This window comes from Notolepis coatsorum, assembly GCF_963971535.1.
Source record: "Notolepis coatsorum genome assembly, chromosome: 11".
In the NCBI taxonomy this organism is placed as follows: domain Eukaryota; kingdom Metazoa; phylum Chordata; class Actinopteri; order Aulopiformes; family Paralepididae; genus Notolepis; species Notolepis coatsorum.
The window spans coordinates 30,890,856-30,905,767 of NC_140175.1; the positions used below are offsets into that span (position 1 = coordinate 30,890,856).

General features: G+C 43.2%; 1 protein-coding gene across 2 annotated transcripts in view; it reads right to left on the bottom strand.

The window, feature by feature from the left end:
• Nucleotides 1-14,912, bottom strand: part of wdr7 (WD repeat domain 7) — a 344,639-nt gene that overhangs the window by 30,458 nt on the left and 299,269 nt on the right. For both annotated transcript variants that reach the window (XM_084325436.1, XM_084325435.1), the window contains 3 exons: nucleotides 13,284-13,433; nucleotides 8,865-8,947; nucleotides 3,899-3,998 (listed from right to left, as the gene is read on the bottom strand). In XM_084325436.1, the coding sequence (XP_084181562.1) occupies nucleotides 3,899-3,998; nucleotides 8,865-8,947; nucleotides 13,284-13,433 (333 nt within the window). The remainder of the gene's footprint in view (nucleotides 1-3,898; nucleotides 3,999-8,864; nucleotides 8,948-13,283; nucleotides 13,434-14,912) is intronic.

Consider the following 14,912-nt stretch of genomic DNA (forward strand, 5'->3'; position numbering starts at 1 on the left):
ACGCAGTGTTCAAAAGAGGAGTCCAACCTCATCCCGCCACTTCCAACATCGCCACGGTGACACGTCATACAGGAGAAGGGTAGAAAGAACCTGGATGCTGCTTCAGGTCAGAGCTGGGATTGAGTGACCAGTCACTTAAACAAAGTTTGTCGGAAGAGAGCAACAGTTGTGATTGGATGATCAAGAAAAGAGGCAGGGTTTGGGCTAGGTCCACTAGAGTGTAACTACAGGACCTTGTAGAACTAACACAGGTGTCGATGAAAACAATGAAACGTTTCGCCAAACTGATAATATATTATGGCTTTGGTTAAATGGGAATTAGACAGATGGAGGATACGATTCGTTTCTCCTCTCTCTCTCTCTCCTTCCCATCCTCTCTTTCCTCAGTCTCGCTCCCTCCACTTTGAAAAGTAGAATCACACCTCTGTGGCCTTGACAGAGGGTAGCAGTGCTGCCTTAAAGATTCACACTATTACAAATCTATAGGAGACACTGAGAGAACTCACTGACACACACACATAACATAAACACATACTGTGTAAAGGGAAGGTAGGTGTCCAATACCTGCAAATAGCTTTGGGGAAAACAAACATGTAATTTTACAATGTTCAATAAACGTGCACGCATGCACACACACAGACACACAGACACACACACACACAAATAGTGGGCAACACAGTTACCTCCAGTGAACATAGGACAAGTTTAATAGCTCTACCCTGTTTCTCACTCTACTAGTAGATGGATGGAGGGATAGAGGGAGGATTGGAGGGATAGAGGAAGGATGGAGAGATAGAGGGATTGAGGGAGGAGTAAATGGAATGGTCAGTAGGAGCTTCTTATCAGTTTTTTAGCAAACACTACTACTATTTACTCCTGAAAATAACATAATCCACACTGTAGGATACACACGTGCACACACACACACACACACACACACACACACACACACACACACACACACACACACACACACACACACACACACACACACACACACACACACACACACACACACACACACACACACACACACACACACACACACACACACACACACACACACACACACACACACACACTAGTTGTAGGGTGTAAAGGGGTGTAAAGGGGCTATGGTTGTTATCAGATATAAATGACCCCTTCCATGGGCTGAGAGCGCTTTTGTTTTCACAGTGTTACACTGCAAATCAATACAGCACAAATTACACACGTGCACACACACGTGCACACACATGTGCACACATCACCCCCAAGCCTCAAATCACTTAAATATTTGTCAAATAATACACAGGGAGAAATCCTCCATTTTGTGTCAGCGATTATAGCACTACAGCACAGTATGTATTCCCAGTATCTCCTCTATGAAACAATATATATTTACAATATTTTAAACTGTTTTTTCCCCCTCACATTTAATAAATCCTTGTCAAAACCAGGGGAAAAACTGTTACAATTGACTTAAATGCCCTAAACAAGTATTTAACAACACTAAGATTCTGAAGGGCCTTCAAACACACGCTCTGTATTTTATAAATAATGTATGTACACATACCTGTATTTCATGTCTCTCTCTCTTCTGTATTTCATATTGAATGTACCCTCTGGCCTGTGCTGTCCTTGGTCGCTAAGGAAGCTTATCAGCTGTCGCTTCATTTCTCTTATCTGTCAGTTTCACTCCCTTCCCCTCTCCTCTCCCTCTCCTTCTCCCCTCTTTTCTCTTCCCATCTCCACTCCTTCCCTTCTCCTCTCGTCTCTTCTCTTCCCATCCCCTCCACTCCACACTCCTCTCCTCTCCTTCCCTCACCTCTCCTCCTCTCTGTTACACTTGTATTGTATTTGACCTCTGTCTTAATTTAATTCAGCTTTTCTCCTATAGCTCAAATACAACGTTTTTCAATGACCATTCAATTGCATTTGACTACATAGTGCCTCTTTCCGTCTCTATTCTGCTTATAGATGATAGATTTCTACATAGTGCCTCTTTCTGTCTCTATTCTGCTTATAGATGATAGATTTCTACATAGTGCCTCTTTCTGTCTCTATTCTGCTTATAGATTATATATTTCTACATAGTGCCTCTTTCTGTCTCTATTCTGCTTATAGATTATATATTTCTACATAGTGCCTCTTTCTGTCTCTATTCTGCTTATAGATTAATACATAGTGCCTCTTTCTGGCTCTATTCTTCTTATATATAATAGATTTCTACATAGTGCCTCTTTCTGGCTCTATTCAAGTTTAAGTTTCTTTATTAGTCGTCATACAGAATACTTTTGTATGAAATGCTACTTTCTGTTTTGCTCCTGAGAGTGTGCTAGATAAAATAGATAATTATAAAATAAGTATAATAAGTATAAAATAGAGAGTCAAGTACGTAAACAAGTGTAAACAAAACAAATTTTTTCAATATATATATATAATAGATTTCCAGATAGTGTCTCTTTGTCTCGTTTCTGATTATAGATTTCTACATAGTGCCTCTTTCTGTCTCTATTCTGCTTATATAATAATACATAGTGCCTCTTTCTGGCTCTATTCTTCTTATTTATAATACATTTCTACATAGTGCCTCTTTCTGGCTCGATTCTTATATATAATAGATTTCTACATAGTGCCTCTTTCTGTCTCTATTCTGCTTATAGATTTCTACATAGTGCCTCTTTGTCTCGTTTCTGCTTATATATTTCTACATATAGCCTCTGTCACATTTCAAAATCACTATTACCTCTCTTTCGCCTTCTCTCCATCTCGTTCTAATTCCCTCTCCCTCTCTTTCTCCTTCTCTCTCCCTCTCATTCTCATTCCCTCTCACCCTCTTTCTCCTTCTCTCTCCATCTCTATATATCTCTGTCCATTTCCTTTCTCCGTCTGTGTCTCTAGAATGACTGTTGACCATCTGATGTCACGATAGTAGGCATATACTAGAATTGTATAATTTCATTTGAAAACAGTCTAATTACTCAAAACACACAGATTCAAAATATACATTATTTAAAGACCATTTATTTACATGTAGTGTTTATCGAACACCAATACATGCAGATTGTTAACTGCAATAATTCTTTAGGAAATAACTTACAAAACATTATATAATAATCATTGGGGGAAAAAATTGTCATTGTATATTGTCATATTCTGAGGTCTGTGTCCTACTGTACTTACTCGTCCCCATACTGACCACAGTAGAGTGAGTATTGTTTCTTATACTGAGGTTAGGTATAACATACTCAACACATAATCACAACAGTGGACTTGTTTTGGTCATTCAAAGCGAAAATCCACCCTGAAACGGAATTCACATAATGTGATCTCTGTAATATTGTACAGCTCAGTTTTGAGTTGTGAAGATGAACAAGTCTCTGCTTAAGCTGAACACCAGAGAGACTCTAGTGATGATGTCACCAAGAGACAAATCCTGGAGCTGCTCCCTAGACAGTGAATAGTGGAACTATAACGCAATGTCAGCCACTAATTCACCGTCGATGGATAAATCTCCAAAAAGTGTCACTTGATGACATCACGAATTCAAGTCGTGATGCTCTGATTCCCAGCTTTATAGATATTGACTTGAACAGTCCAAGATAATTGGAATAGCACAATATACATTCTGTTTTAGGGTGGGTTTTCCCATTTCTTGATAACAGAGCCAGTGAGTCAATCTGTAGAACGACGACGAAATGGAAACCTGATGACGGTTTTAGGGACCCAAACATTTGATCTGTTCTTGAAATAAACGGTACTCTATTTGCAATCGAAGACGACATACACGACCCCTCTCTCCTTTCAAATGACCCATTTTTCTCCATTGCGCCCCCGGGCCGTCTCAAGCACTTTGGAATGGAGTGTAAAGAAGCTATTGTTTTTCAGAATGGAAGAGGATGAAGTATTAATGTACCTGGCATTTCCCGGTGCGGACATCGTAGAGGGCCACAGACCCCTGGCGGGCCCCCACTGCGATGCGGTGACTACGGTCACAGTAGCCCACCATGTAGAATCTAGACGGAACACAACACACACAAGCGTTATTTACAATACATGCTACAGTAGAATAATATGCACAGATATATACACACAGGTATACACAGACACATACAATCAAACATATACACAAATACATAAATGAAAAAACAAACAAATAAACAGATGCACACAAATACACACACACACACACACACACACAGCTCGTTCATCACACACCCTGAGGCTGATATTCGTCACCTGAGGGCTGGACCCTGACCTTTGACATTATCACAACCCCCAGGGGTCAACTAGCATTAACCCCTCCCCCTTCACTCTCATCGACCTCATAAGGAAATGAGAGGGCTTGTTAACACAAACACACACATACATTACCTTGTGTTGTTATACTTGTGAGTGCATTCTGTTGACTTCACTAAACCTAAAACGAGTCCTCATCACAAATAACAATCCTAAAAATAACCCTTTTACTAATTAAGTCCTGAAAACGCTCGTCACAGGTGGCTATAGTTCAGATTTTCCTATTCTTACGGGGACACACTTACACACACACAGACATGGTATATCATTCCAACATAGGTACGGGCAGAGCGAACAGCGACGCTGCATTTCACAGCTGTATGCCTCACAAAATGGCTGAGGTTCTGGACAGCTAGCAACGTCTAAAATGGCTGCCTTTAGATCCACAAAACAGTGAACAGAGTTGAATATTTCGGTGAGCCGAGGGAACTCAAAAATACAATATCTGACAGTGTCTCCAAATAATAACAGGATATTTGATGTTTTTGTAAACACACTATGCATGCATACATGTACACTCACACGCACATGTGCACGTGCATACACACACCCACACACTTACAGTACGTAATTCATTGCAACAATTGTCTCTTGAATGTATGTTGAATGCACTTCATCTATGATTATTTATTATGTGTGTGTGTATACTGTATGTGTAACCCCGGGTTCAGATTCATAATTATCAATTACATAAATAGTTCCTGTTTATCTCTGCTACCACTTCCTGTTTTACCATGAGGTCCCACTTCCTGTATATAGCGTATGATGTCATGATTTGAAGGTTCTGGAACCTTTGTGATGTCATCCTATGATGTCATATAGAACGTTCCGGAACATCTTGGTTTCCTATATATTCAGCCAGCTCTTAAGCAGCCAGTCCTTTTTCTCCTCGACCACTGGACCAGCAACATCCCCCAGACGGACCGGACTAACCAACCGACTGGAAGCCGCAAGTCTCCACCAGCATCCCGGAGCAGTCCAGACCACCCATCACCAAGCGTGCTCAGCTGGATAGATACCCGATGGCGAGCCAACCCCGGAGCATTTGATAAGACTAATGCCAGCCTGATGTGAATACCCATGATGCTCAACTAGTGCTCAACTATTGCTACACCACTAGTCCGGTAGGATTGAACTGAACGAGACTACAAGGACTTCCAAGGGAGGCAATCCCGTTCACCTTATGTTATTTTGATATTGTATTTTGTATTTGAATTGATTTAACTGGATATATGGATACAGATATTCTCCTATAATGCTACCATTGTATGATGTTATAATAGAACCTTCTAGAACATAGAACCTTCTAGAACATAGAACTTTCTAGAACATAGAACCTTCTACACCGGTTGTGGTGATGTCATAATAGACCATTCTAGATGACACATCGAGTATCGCCGAATCACTTCCTGGTTTAAAGAGTTTAAAGGGCCAATTCACCTAATAAGGTATTTGCATTCCCTGATAAACTAATATAGGGTTACCGATGATAACCTCAGAGACGTCTGAACGAACCCCAATGTGTTGATCCAATCGACCTAGGCCTTGATATCGACCTAACCCTCCCGCAAGGAGAGGTTACTGACCTAATCTAAAAGGGATCCTTCAAAGCATAAGTTATACTTTACGTACGTATGTATTATTACTGTTTATCTAGCGCGCTTTTAATTAAAACACCGGTTATTGTTATAACTCTGCCTCTGGTCTACTATTCTTTTAATTGTGTATATTACTCCTTGTCGCATTCGAACCTAGAACTGTGCCCGTGGCAAACAGCTGTTACTGGTATTAACACAAGTGCTACATATGGGTACCATGACATACACAATATGAACTTATATCCGAATTGTTATGTCTGCTCATGTGACCCTAGCATGTTGCAGGCACCTTGTCCATCAGGCACCTTGTCCATCAGAGACCTTGTCCATCAGACACCTTGTCCATCAGACACCTCGTCCATCAGAGACCTTGTCCATCAGAGACCTTGTCCATCAGACACCTCGTCCATCAGAGACCTTGTCCATCAGAGACCTTGTCCATCAGAGACCTTGTCCATCAGACACCTTGTCCATCAGACACCTCGTCCATCAGAGACCTTGTCCATCAGAGACCTTGTCCATCAGATACCTTGTCCATCAGAGACCTTGACCACCAGAGACCTTGTCCATCAGAGACCTTGTCCATCAGACACCTCGTCCATCAGACACCTCGTCCATCAGAGACCTTGTCCATCAGAGACCTTGTCCATCAGAGACCTTGTCCGTCAGAGACCTTGTCCATCAGAGACCTCGTCCGTCAGACACCTTGTCCATCAGACACCTCGTCCATCAGACACCTCGTCCATCAGAGACCTTGTCCATCAGAGACCTTGTCCGTCAGAGACCTTGTCCAATAGGCACCTTGTCCATCAGAGACCTTGTCCATCAGAGACCTTGTCCACCAGAGACCTTGTCCATCAGAGACCTTGTCCATCAGAGACCTTGTCCATCAGAGACCTTGTCCATCAGAGACCTTGTCCATCAGAGACCTTGTCCATCAGAGACCTTGTCCGTCAGACACAGCTCAGCGTTCAACACCATAGTCCCCACCAGACTGGTGGACAAGCTGATCGAGCTAGGTCTGAGCTCCGCCCTGAGCGCCTGGGTACTGGACTTTCTGAGCGAAAGACCCCAGGCGGTCAGGGTGGGGGGTCAGACCTCCAACACCATCACCCTGAGCATCGGGTCCCCCCAGGGCTGTGTTCTGAGCCCCCTGCTGTACTCACTCTACACACACGACTGTGTGGCCAAGTTCAGCTCCAACTCCATAGTGAAGTTCGCAGATGACACGGTGGTGGTGGGGCTGATCTCGGACAACGACGAGAAGGCCTACCGGGAGGAGGTGGAGGTACTGGAACGCTGGTGCCAGGACAACAGCCTGCTCCTGAACATTGGCAAAACCAAGGAACTGATCGTGGATTATAGGAGAGGACAGCAGGAGACACACACACCACTGATGATAAACGGGGCTACCGTGGACAGGGTGAGCAGCTTCAAGTACCTGGGGGTCCACATCTCAGAGGACCTGACATGGTCAACACACATAGGCACAGTAGTAAAGAAGGCGAAACAGCGTCTCTACCACCTGAGACAGTTAAGGAAGTTCAGAGTATCGGGGAAGATACTCCAGTCCTTCTACTCAGGAGCTGTAGAGAGCATCCTGACCGGAAACATCACTGCCTGGTATGGAAACAGCACGGCACAGGACAAGAAGGCCCTACAGAAAGTGGTGCGCTCAGCCGAGCGTACCACGGGTATTGCACTACCCCCCCTGCAGGTTCTATACAACAAGAGGTGCAAATCCAGAGCCTGCAGGATAATGAAAGACCCTCACCACCCCAATAACAGCCTGTTTCAGCTGCTGAGGTCAGGCAGACGCCTGCAAATCCCAGCTACTAGGACAGAGCGGCTTAGGCTCAGCTTCTTCCCCCAGGCCATCAGAGCCATGAACAATGTACATTGAGTGCTCAGAACATTGAACTGTCCACACACAAGCACACATGAACACACACACGACACGCACACTGTGCACGCTCACACACGAGCAGCCACTTAACACTTTAACATGAGCGGGCACACACTCATGTCGCACACACGCACACTTATGGCCAAAGGAAAGGACACTTTAAATTAGAATAACAGGAACAGTGTATTGCACTACCAAAGCTAACTAGCATGTCACACATGCGCTGTAAATAACTATGTACAGATACCGAGATGTCACTCCATGTTACCTGCTATCTGTTACTGCACAATGTTGTTTCTTCTTTTGATTCTATTATATGTACCACTGTATTGCACATCGTTGCGGGCAAGACCACCCGCATTTCATTGTATACCTGTATGCCGTGACAATTAAAACTCTTGACTTGACTTGACCTTGTCCATCAGAGACCTCGTCCATCAGAGACCTCGTCCATCAGAGACCTTGTCCGTCAGACACCTTGTCCATCAGAGACCTTGTCCGTCAGACACCTTGTCCATCAGAGACCTTGTCCATCAGAGACCTTGTCCATCAGAGACCTTGTCCATCAGAGACCTTGTCCGTCAGACACCTTGTCCATCAGAGACCTTGTCCATCAGAGACCTTGTCCGTCAGAGACCTTGTCCGTCAGACACCTTGTCCATCAGAGACCTTGTCCATCAGAGACCTTGTCCGTCAGAGACCTTGTCCATCAGAGACCTTGTCCACCAGAGACCTTGTCCAATAGGCACCTTGTCCATCAGAGACATTGTCCATCAGAGACCTTGTCCACCAGAGACCTTGTCCAATAGGCACCTTGTCCATCAGAGACCTTGTCCATCAGAGACCTTGTCCACCAGAGACCTTGTCCATCAGAGACCTTGTCCATCAGAGACCTTGTCCATCAGAGACCTTGTCCATCAGAGACCTTGTCCATCAGAGACCTTGTCCACCAGAGACCTTGTCCATCAGATACCTTGTCCACCAGAGACCTTGTCCATCAGACACCTTGTCCATCAGGCACAACAGGCACATGTTGTGTCTTATATGTGTTTCTATGAGGATAATATTAATGAACTCACTTGCAGACGGCAGGGAAACACTCCTGCAGCCCTTTCTTCTTCACCAGGGAGCCTTCGATACAGTACATGATTATATCCATCACCTGGAGGAGAGGAGGAGGAGACGAGGAGATTGGGAGGAGATGAGAAGGAGACGAGGAGGAAATGAAGAGGAGAGGAGGAGCAGGAGACAAGGACGAGGAGACAAGGAGATGAGAAGGAGATGAGGAGAGGAGACGTTGAGAAGACAAGGAGATGAGAAGGAGAGCAAGAGACGAGGAGGAGACAAGGAGATTAGGAGGATATGAGAAGGAGACGAGATGAGGAGACAAGGAGATGACAAGGAGATGAGGAGAGGAGAAGACAAGGAGATGAGAAGGAGAGCAAGAGATGAGATGACAAGGAGATGAGAAGGAGAGAGGAGACAAGGAGATGAGGAGGAGACAATGAGGGGCAAGAACAAATTCAATTCAACCTTAATGTGTAAAGGGATGGGTTATTTTAGTCTCACCACAAGGAATTCAAATAATAACAACAATATAAAAATAGTAATCACATGTTATACCAGTACAAAGGGACAATGGCAGGTTTCAGGGCGGAGCACACAATCCATACATAGACTTGTATGTGTTTTTGTACTGTGTTTTTGTTGACACCGGGAGGACAACAACAGATCTGTATATGTTTGTGAAGCAAATATGGATTTCTATGACAGCAATCTGACTCTATATAGCTTAACCTGTCTATACCTATGGTATGGTAGCTACTAGGGGTGGAATGGTTCACAAAATCAACGGTTCGGTTCGTATCGCGGTTTTGTTGTGACGGTCTTCGGTTCGGTTCGATATACGTTGTTTTTTTATTTCTTTTTAAATGTAACACTCCAAAAATGTAAACATGCTTCTCATTTATTTTAAAAAATAAAAAAAAGATTTACAGCGGTTTGCCTTAAATAATGTTTGGCACACAAAGACCGAACTGACTGAAAAATATAGGCTACATTTGTCAAAGTATTAACTTAGTGCAAACAAACTAAATAATTAAACCTTTCTATTTGTGTGGCCACAATATAGACACAGGCCATCAACAAAGTATGCATAATGCTCAACCAGCACTAGACTTTATCAAAAAGGAAAAGTCACAGAAAAGATTATTAGGGTTTTAAATAAGGACGTTTATGGGGTTTATTGTATTAATAATAATTTGCACTAACGAATGTTGTAACTGTTGTTATCAACAAAAAAAAGGAGATGTTACAAGGGAATGGGGAATGTTATATAACCCCCCCCCCACAGTGGTGTGTCGGGTTGGTACGTCCCAGCAGGGACCAGGATGTAAACAGACGCAGTTGACACACACAGCTGTAGTCTCCTGGCTCGTTATTTTACACAGACAGACACAACCTCTGTTGTCAAGCTTCGTCAATATACCCCCCCTTCCCCGAACGGTGTACGGTTTGAATGTGTACCGTTCCACCCCTAGTAGCTACAGAGTGATAACGTTACAGTATTGTACTGTATAGAGCAGTCTATTCCACAGAGACTTATAAACTCATACAGGGCTAAATGCAATCAATCAATTAATCAATTGATCACTGTGTCTAAATCCACCAGGAGTTCCATTACATCTCCAGCCAGATGCTCTCGTCAATGGATAGGATACACTGTTGCATGGTCCTACCAAGGCTGAGAGCTGAGAATGTTCCGATTGGCTCAAAAAACAAGTTGACCCATCTCAAATTCAGTTTGTCAGAGGAAAGCAACAGTTGTGATTGGAAGATCAAGAAAAGAGGACGGACTTCGACATAGGTCCATTGCTGAAAGTCCTTATTGTACAGTACAGTATAACATAGGTGGTTTTAACAATAATAAACACAGAACAGTGTTGCTGAACCGACTACAGACAAGTTACAGACCATTGTGTCGTCACAGCAGTGTTAATTTTGTCAACAAAAATGATGACTAAATATGGTCGTCAACAACGCTTTTCCCCCTAACGACAACGAGACGAAACGTCACGTTAATGGAGATCATGTGACACTAACGTAACAAAATTATTCATGCAATATCGTTGACTAATAACGATGACACAAAATGTTATTCCACTTCGACGTCAATACTGTTTACCGTTTACTGTACTTGCTAGCTAACAGGAGCTCGTTTGCCGACAGGAAAGTAACAAACATAATTGTCCGTGCGGAACCGCCCTTATCCCCAACACATCGTTCCGTGAGTAGGGGGCACCACTGTTATGCTGGGGGTGTTGTTTCTCCCCGGGAGATATGGGAGGATGGACCGCACTACAGTAGCGTATTAGCCGGTAGCTGTTTTGTGTATGAGAAGGCAATTATCAACCTGTAAAACCCCATATGAGCTGGAAATAAAGCACCATACAGAAAAGGAAACTCTCCTCTTTCTTCCCTACATTACTGCATGACGGATCGCTACATTATGTTGATCCACCACAATAGAAGAACACATTAAATCAGGGGTCCCCAACTTTTTTTGCACCACGGAACGGTTTAATGTAGGCATTATTTTCACGGACCAGCCTTCAAGTTGTGGCAGATAAATACAGCAAAAATAAAATAACACGACCGGCATAAAAACGAATGCTAAGTGCATGAAAAATACAACTCACCATAACGCTGAATCAGTGGGAGTTTGAAGGCTTCATTGCCTCGTTGTTTGGTAGCTTGTCGCCACATATTATGCAGAGCGGACTTGGTGCGTGAGAGTCACCTCTGTACTAGGCTGGTAAAGTTATGCCTCCTAAAATGTCTAAATGAAAGTACAGGAAGTACAGGCTACCTTTCGACAAAACAATTATAGAAACGTGTGAAGTGGGGCGTCCGGGTAGCGCAGCAGACTAAGTGTCTGTCTACCACCGCAGAGACACTGGTATCGAATCCAGCTGTCAGCGGTGCCTCCGGCTTGGCCGGTCGTCATACTGGCACAATTGGCAGTGTCAGCGGGAGGGAAGCCGGTGGGTGGTGTTCTGGTCGTTGTAAACAGCGACTCCTACAGGTCGGTCAGGGCGCCTGCTCAGCGAGGAAAGGATCTGGGTGAGGTAGTGTGCCCTCCCACGCGTTACACTCACCCAATGAGAGTCCTCGCTGCCAGGTGAAAAGAGGCTGCTGGCTGTCTCCTATGTATCGGAAAAAGCATGTGATAGACTTCAGGGCTCCCTAGACCGGCAAGTAGGGGGAACATGCGGGCAACGACCAGGAAGGGGAGGGGGGAATTGGCATAACCACAAAATTTGGATGGGAGGAAAATACAAGAAAAATAGCAGGAGAAAAAAGTGCATACAAAAAATAAGAAACGTGTGAAGTGCACAATATTTCCTCATTTAAGCCACTGCAACGGCTTTGCCTGAAGAATTTACTACATGACCGGGACATTCTAGCTTGTTTGCCGACAGGATTCGGGAAAAGTTTGGTCCGTTCGCAGGCAGCTTCCAGGGGAAGTACATACACCGGAAATTCTACCCCATACACACTTTCGGCAGTAGTTCTTTACCAGGCTTTATCTCATGGAGATAAAACTGGGAACGAGGTTACCTCTGTACATACATACATTGTGATAAACCCGTATTTTAAGTATGACTCCTGGTATTGTCTGTTAGAAGAAGCTTTCTTTTTCTTGGAGGTCGTAGGCTCCTCTTCTGCCTCATCAGTTGGCATTTCCCCTTTGCAAAGAAGCTCTCCAAAGACGTTTGTTTTTTACAAATGTTCGCTAGTTTGCAGTCTTATTTTTTGAGTAGCGTATCACGTGACCGAGACAAGCATTCTGACATATCAAGAGGCACGCACAGGCGAATGTTACGTTGGAGAAACTCCGGTCGTTTTTCAAAATAAAACATCTGTCAGACTCTAATAATCAATACAACGGAAATTATAGAAATTATTTATTCTTTCTGTGCAGCCCGGTGGTTGGGGACCACTGCATTAAATAGCTTACATAAGTCTAACCAGCTAACGTTAGCCTTTTTTTTTTTTTGAAAAAGCTAACGCCAACTTATGAGGGTGTAACTGAGTGGTGAGACTAAACAAAATGTTTTTTTTTTTTTATTTAGTTTTCTTTGGACTAAATCGAGACTAAACAAAGACTAAAATGCTCAGACCTTTAGTTGACTAAAGGACTAAACGAAAAATAAATGAAGGTGACCAAATATTATGAAAACGAAAAAGGAGCATTTGACACATGACTAAGACTAAAATTTAAATAGTTGACAAAATTAACACTGCATCACAGTCTTGACTGACTGAAAAAAATATTTCAAGCTAATATTATTTTGGAAAACGAGTGCTATTTAGCTACACAAACTGTTCATCTTGGCCATGTTTTGACATTAGCAAACAAAACAACAACAACAAACTTTAATTCAGTTGTAGTCCGTTGCCTAGCAACACACCACAACCATTCCACTGTATATTACCTCCACTAACAGGTCGACCACATCTCCAGGCATCTTCTCGATCAGGATGTCGATGACCCTGAGGATCTCGGTCTTGGCTCTAGCCAGGGTGGTGGTGTGGACGTTCTGCTGCGACTGGGAGTTGGCCTGCGCCGCGTTGTACCGATGCACCTACAACACAGGGGAGGAAAGAGTTAACACTTTAATCGCCATGGGTTAAATTCATAATTTACCATCCCTCGCCAGCTCTATTTGTCTATGGAGAAGTTCCCCTTCTTTGCAGGGCTATAACCTTTTAAATTCTATTGCTAAATTGCCATTATTATGGCCCATTCAATGTCCTATATGTATTGTTCAGGGTGTAGCAACGTTAAACTTTTTCATTCACATATTCATACTAAAATATGGTCTAAAGTATAAGTATGTTTTTATCATTTTCTGCAGCTTTCTTCAGAACGTGATTTATAGCCCTAAATGCATTATATTGATGATCAAATACAGTTTGGTAGGAATCTGTGCGAGATAAAAAGTTTCAACTGGACGTACTTCAAGAAGTTTCTACGCATCATCTGATGTTGACCGGATGGGCGGGGGATCGTTTATAATTCCGTGGGCAGTGTTAGATGATTCATCCAGAGTGGGTCATATGTTCATCAGATCAGTTAGTATAGAATACGTTAGAAAATAACGCTGAATCTTACCGTGGCTTCCTCGCGCCGCTGGCAGATGAGCGTGGAACAGATTTTTTTCTATTATGGGATGTAGAAATGCCAGATCCATTTCCAGGTTGTATAATAGTATATACGTCCAAATAACGTTGTTTATTGAGTTAGGGCGAGCGATCTATTATCCAGTGTTTCAAGATGGAGTCGCGGGAGCTATAGCGAGTGGCCGGACCACATATGGATGAGTACTACCGGTTCAAAGGTTAATATCCGGTTGGCGATCTGCCGATCGGCCACCAGATGGCGTTCTTGAACCGCTAGAGAGTTGAGAGGAGATCAGCAGTGTGTCTCAGGGCTCCGGAAAGGAAATATGATTTCGATGACAGATTTTTGAAATATTGACATCAAAGACGAGTTACGGCGTCTTCGGCAGAATGAGCATGGCTCGGAATGACGTGAAAACTCGTCCGCGGCGATCATAGTGTTAATTAACCTGCTCAAAATCATCCACATTAGGTATATTCAAGAGTTTGAATGACGTGAAATAGAGCGTCTTGCGACTTTCATACCTCACTATGACTCATACGCTGCTCAACTTTCATAACTCACTATGACTCATACGCTGCTCAACTTTCATAACTCACTATGACTCATACGCTGCTCAACTTTCATAACTCACTATCAAATCAAATCAAATTTATTTGTAAGGCCCGACAACACACGTTAATCTTCTTTAAACAAGTCAAGAAGAAACATCACAATAAATCAAGAACAAAACAAAAACACCATAAAGTCCAATTTTTTTTAAATAAATGCAACACTCCCAGACATACCCCACGCAAAGGTAAGGAAAAACTCACTAAAACTCAAAAAATGCGCCACAGGCAATGTGGAGGAGAGAAACCTTAGAAGGGCCATTCAAGGGGGGATCTCCCTTCTTAGATGTCGGTGATAGTAGTGATGCAGTAAAACAGGCGAACAGTTG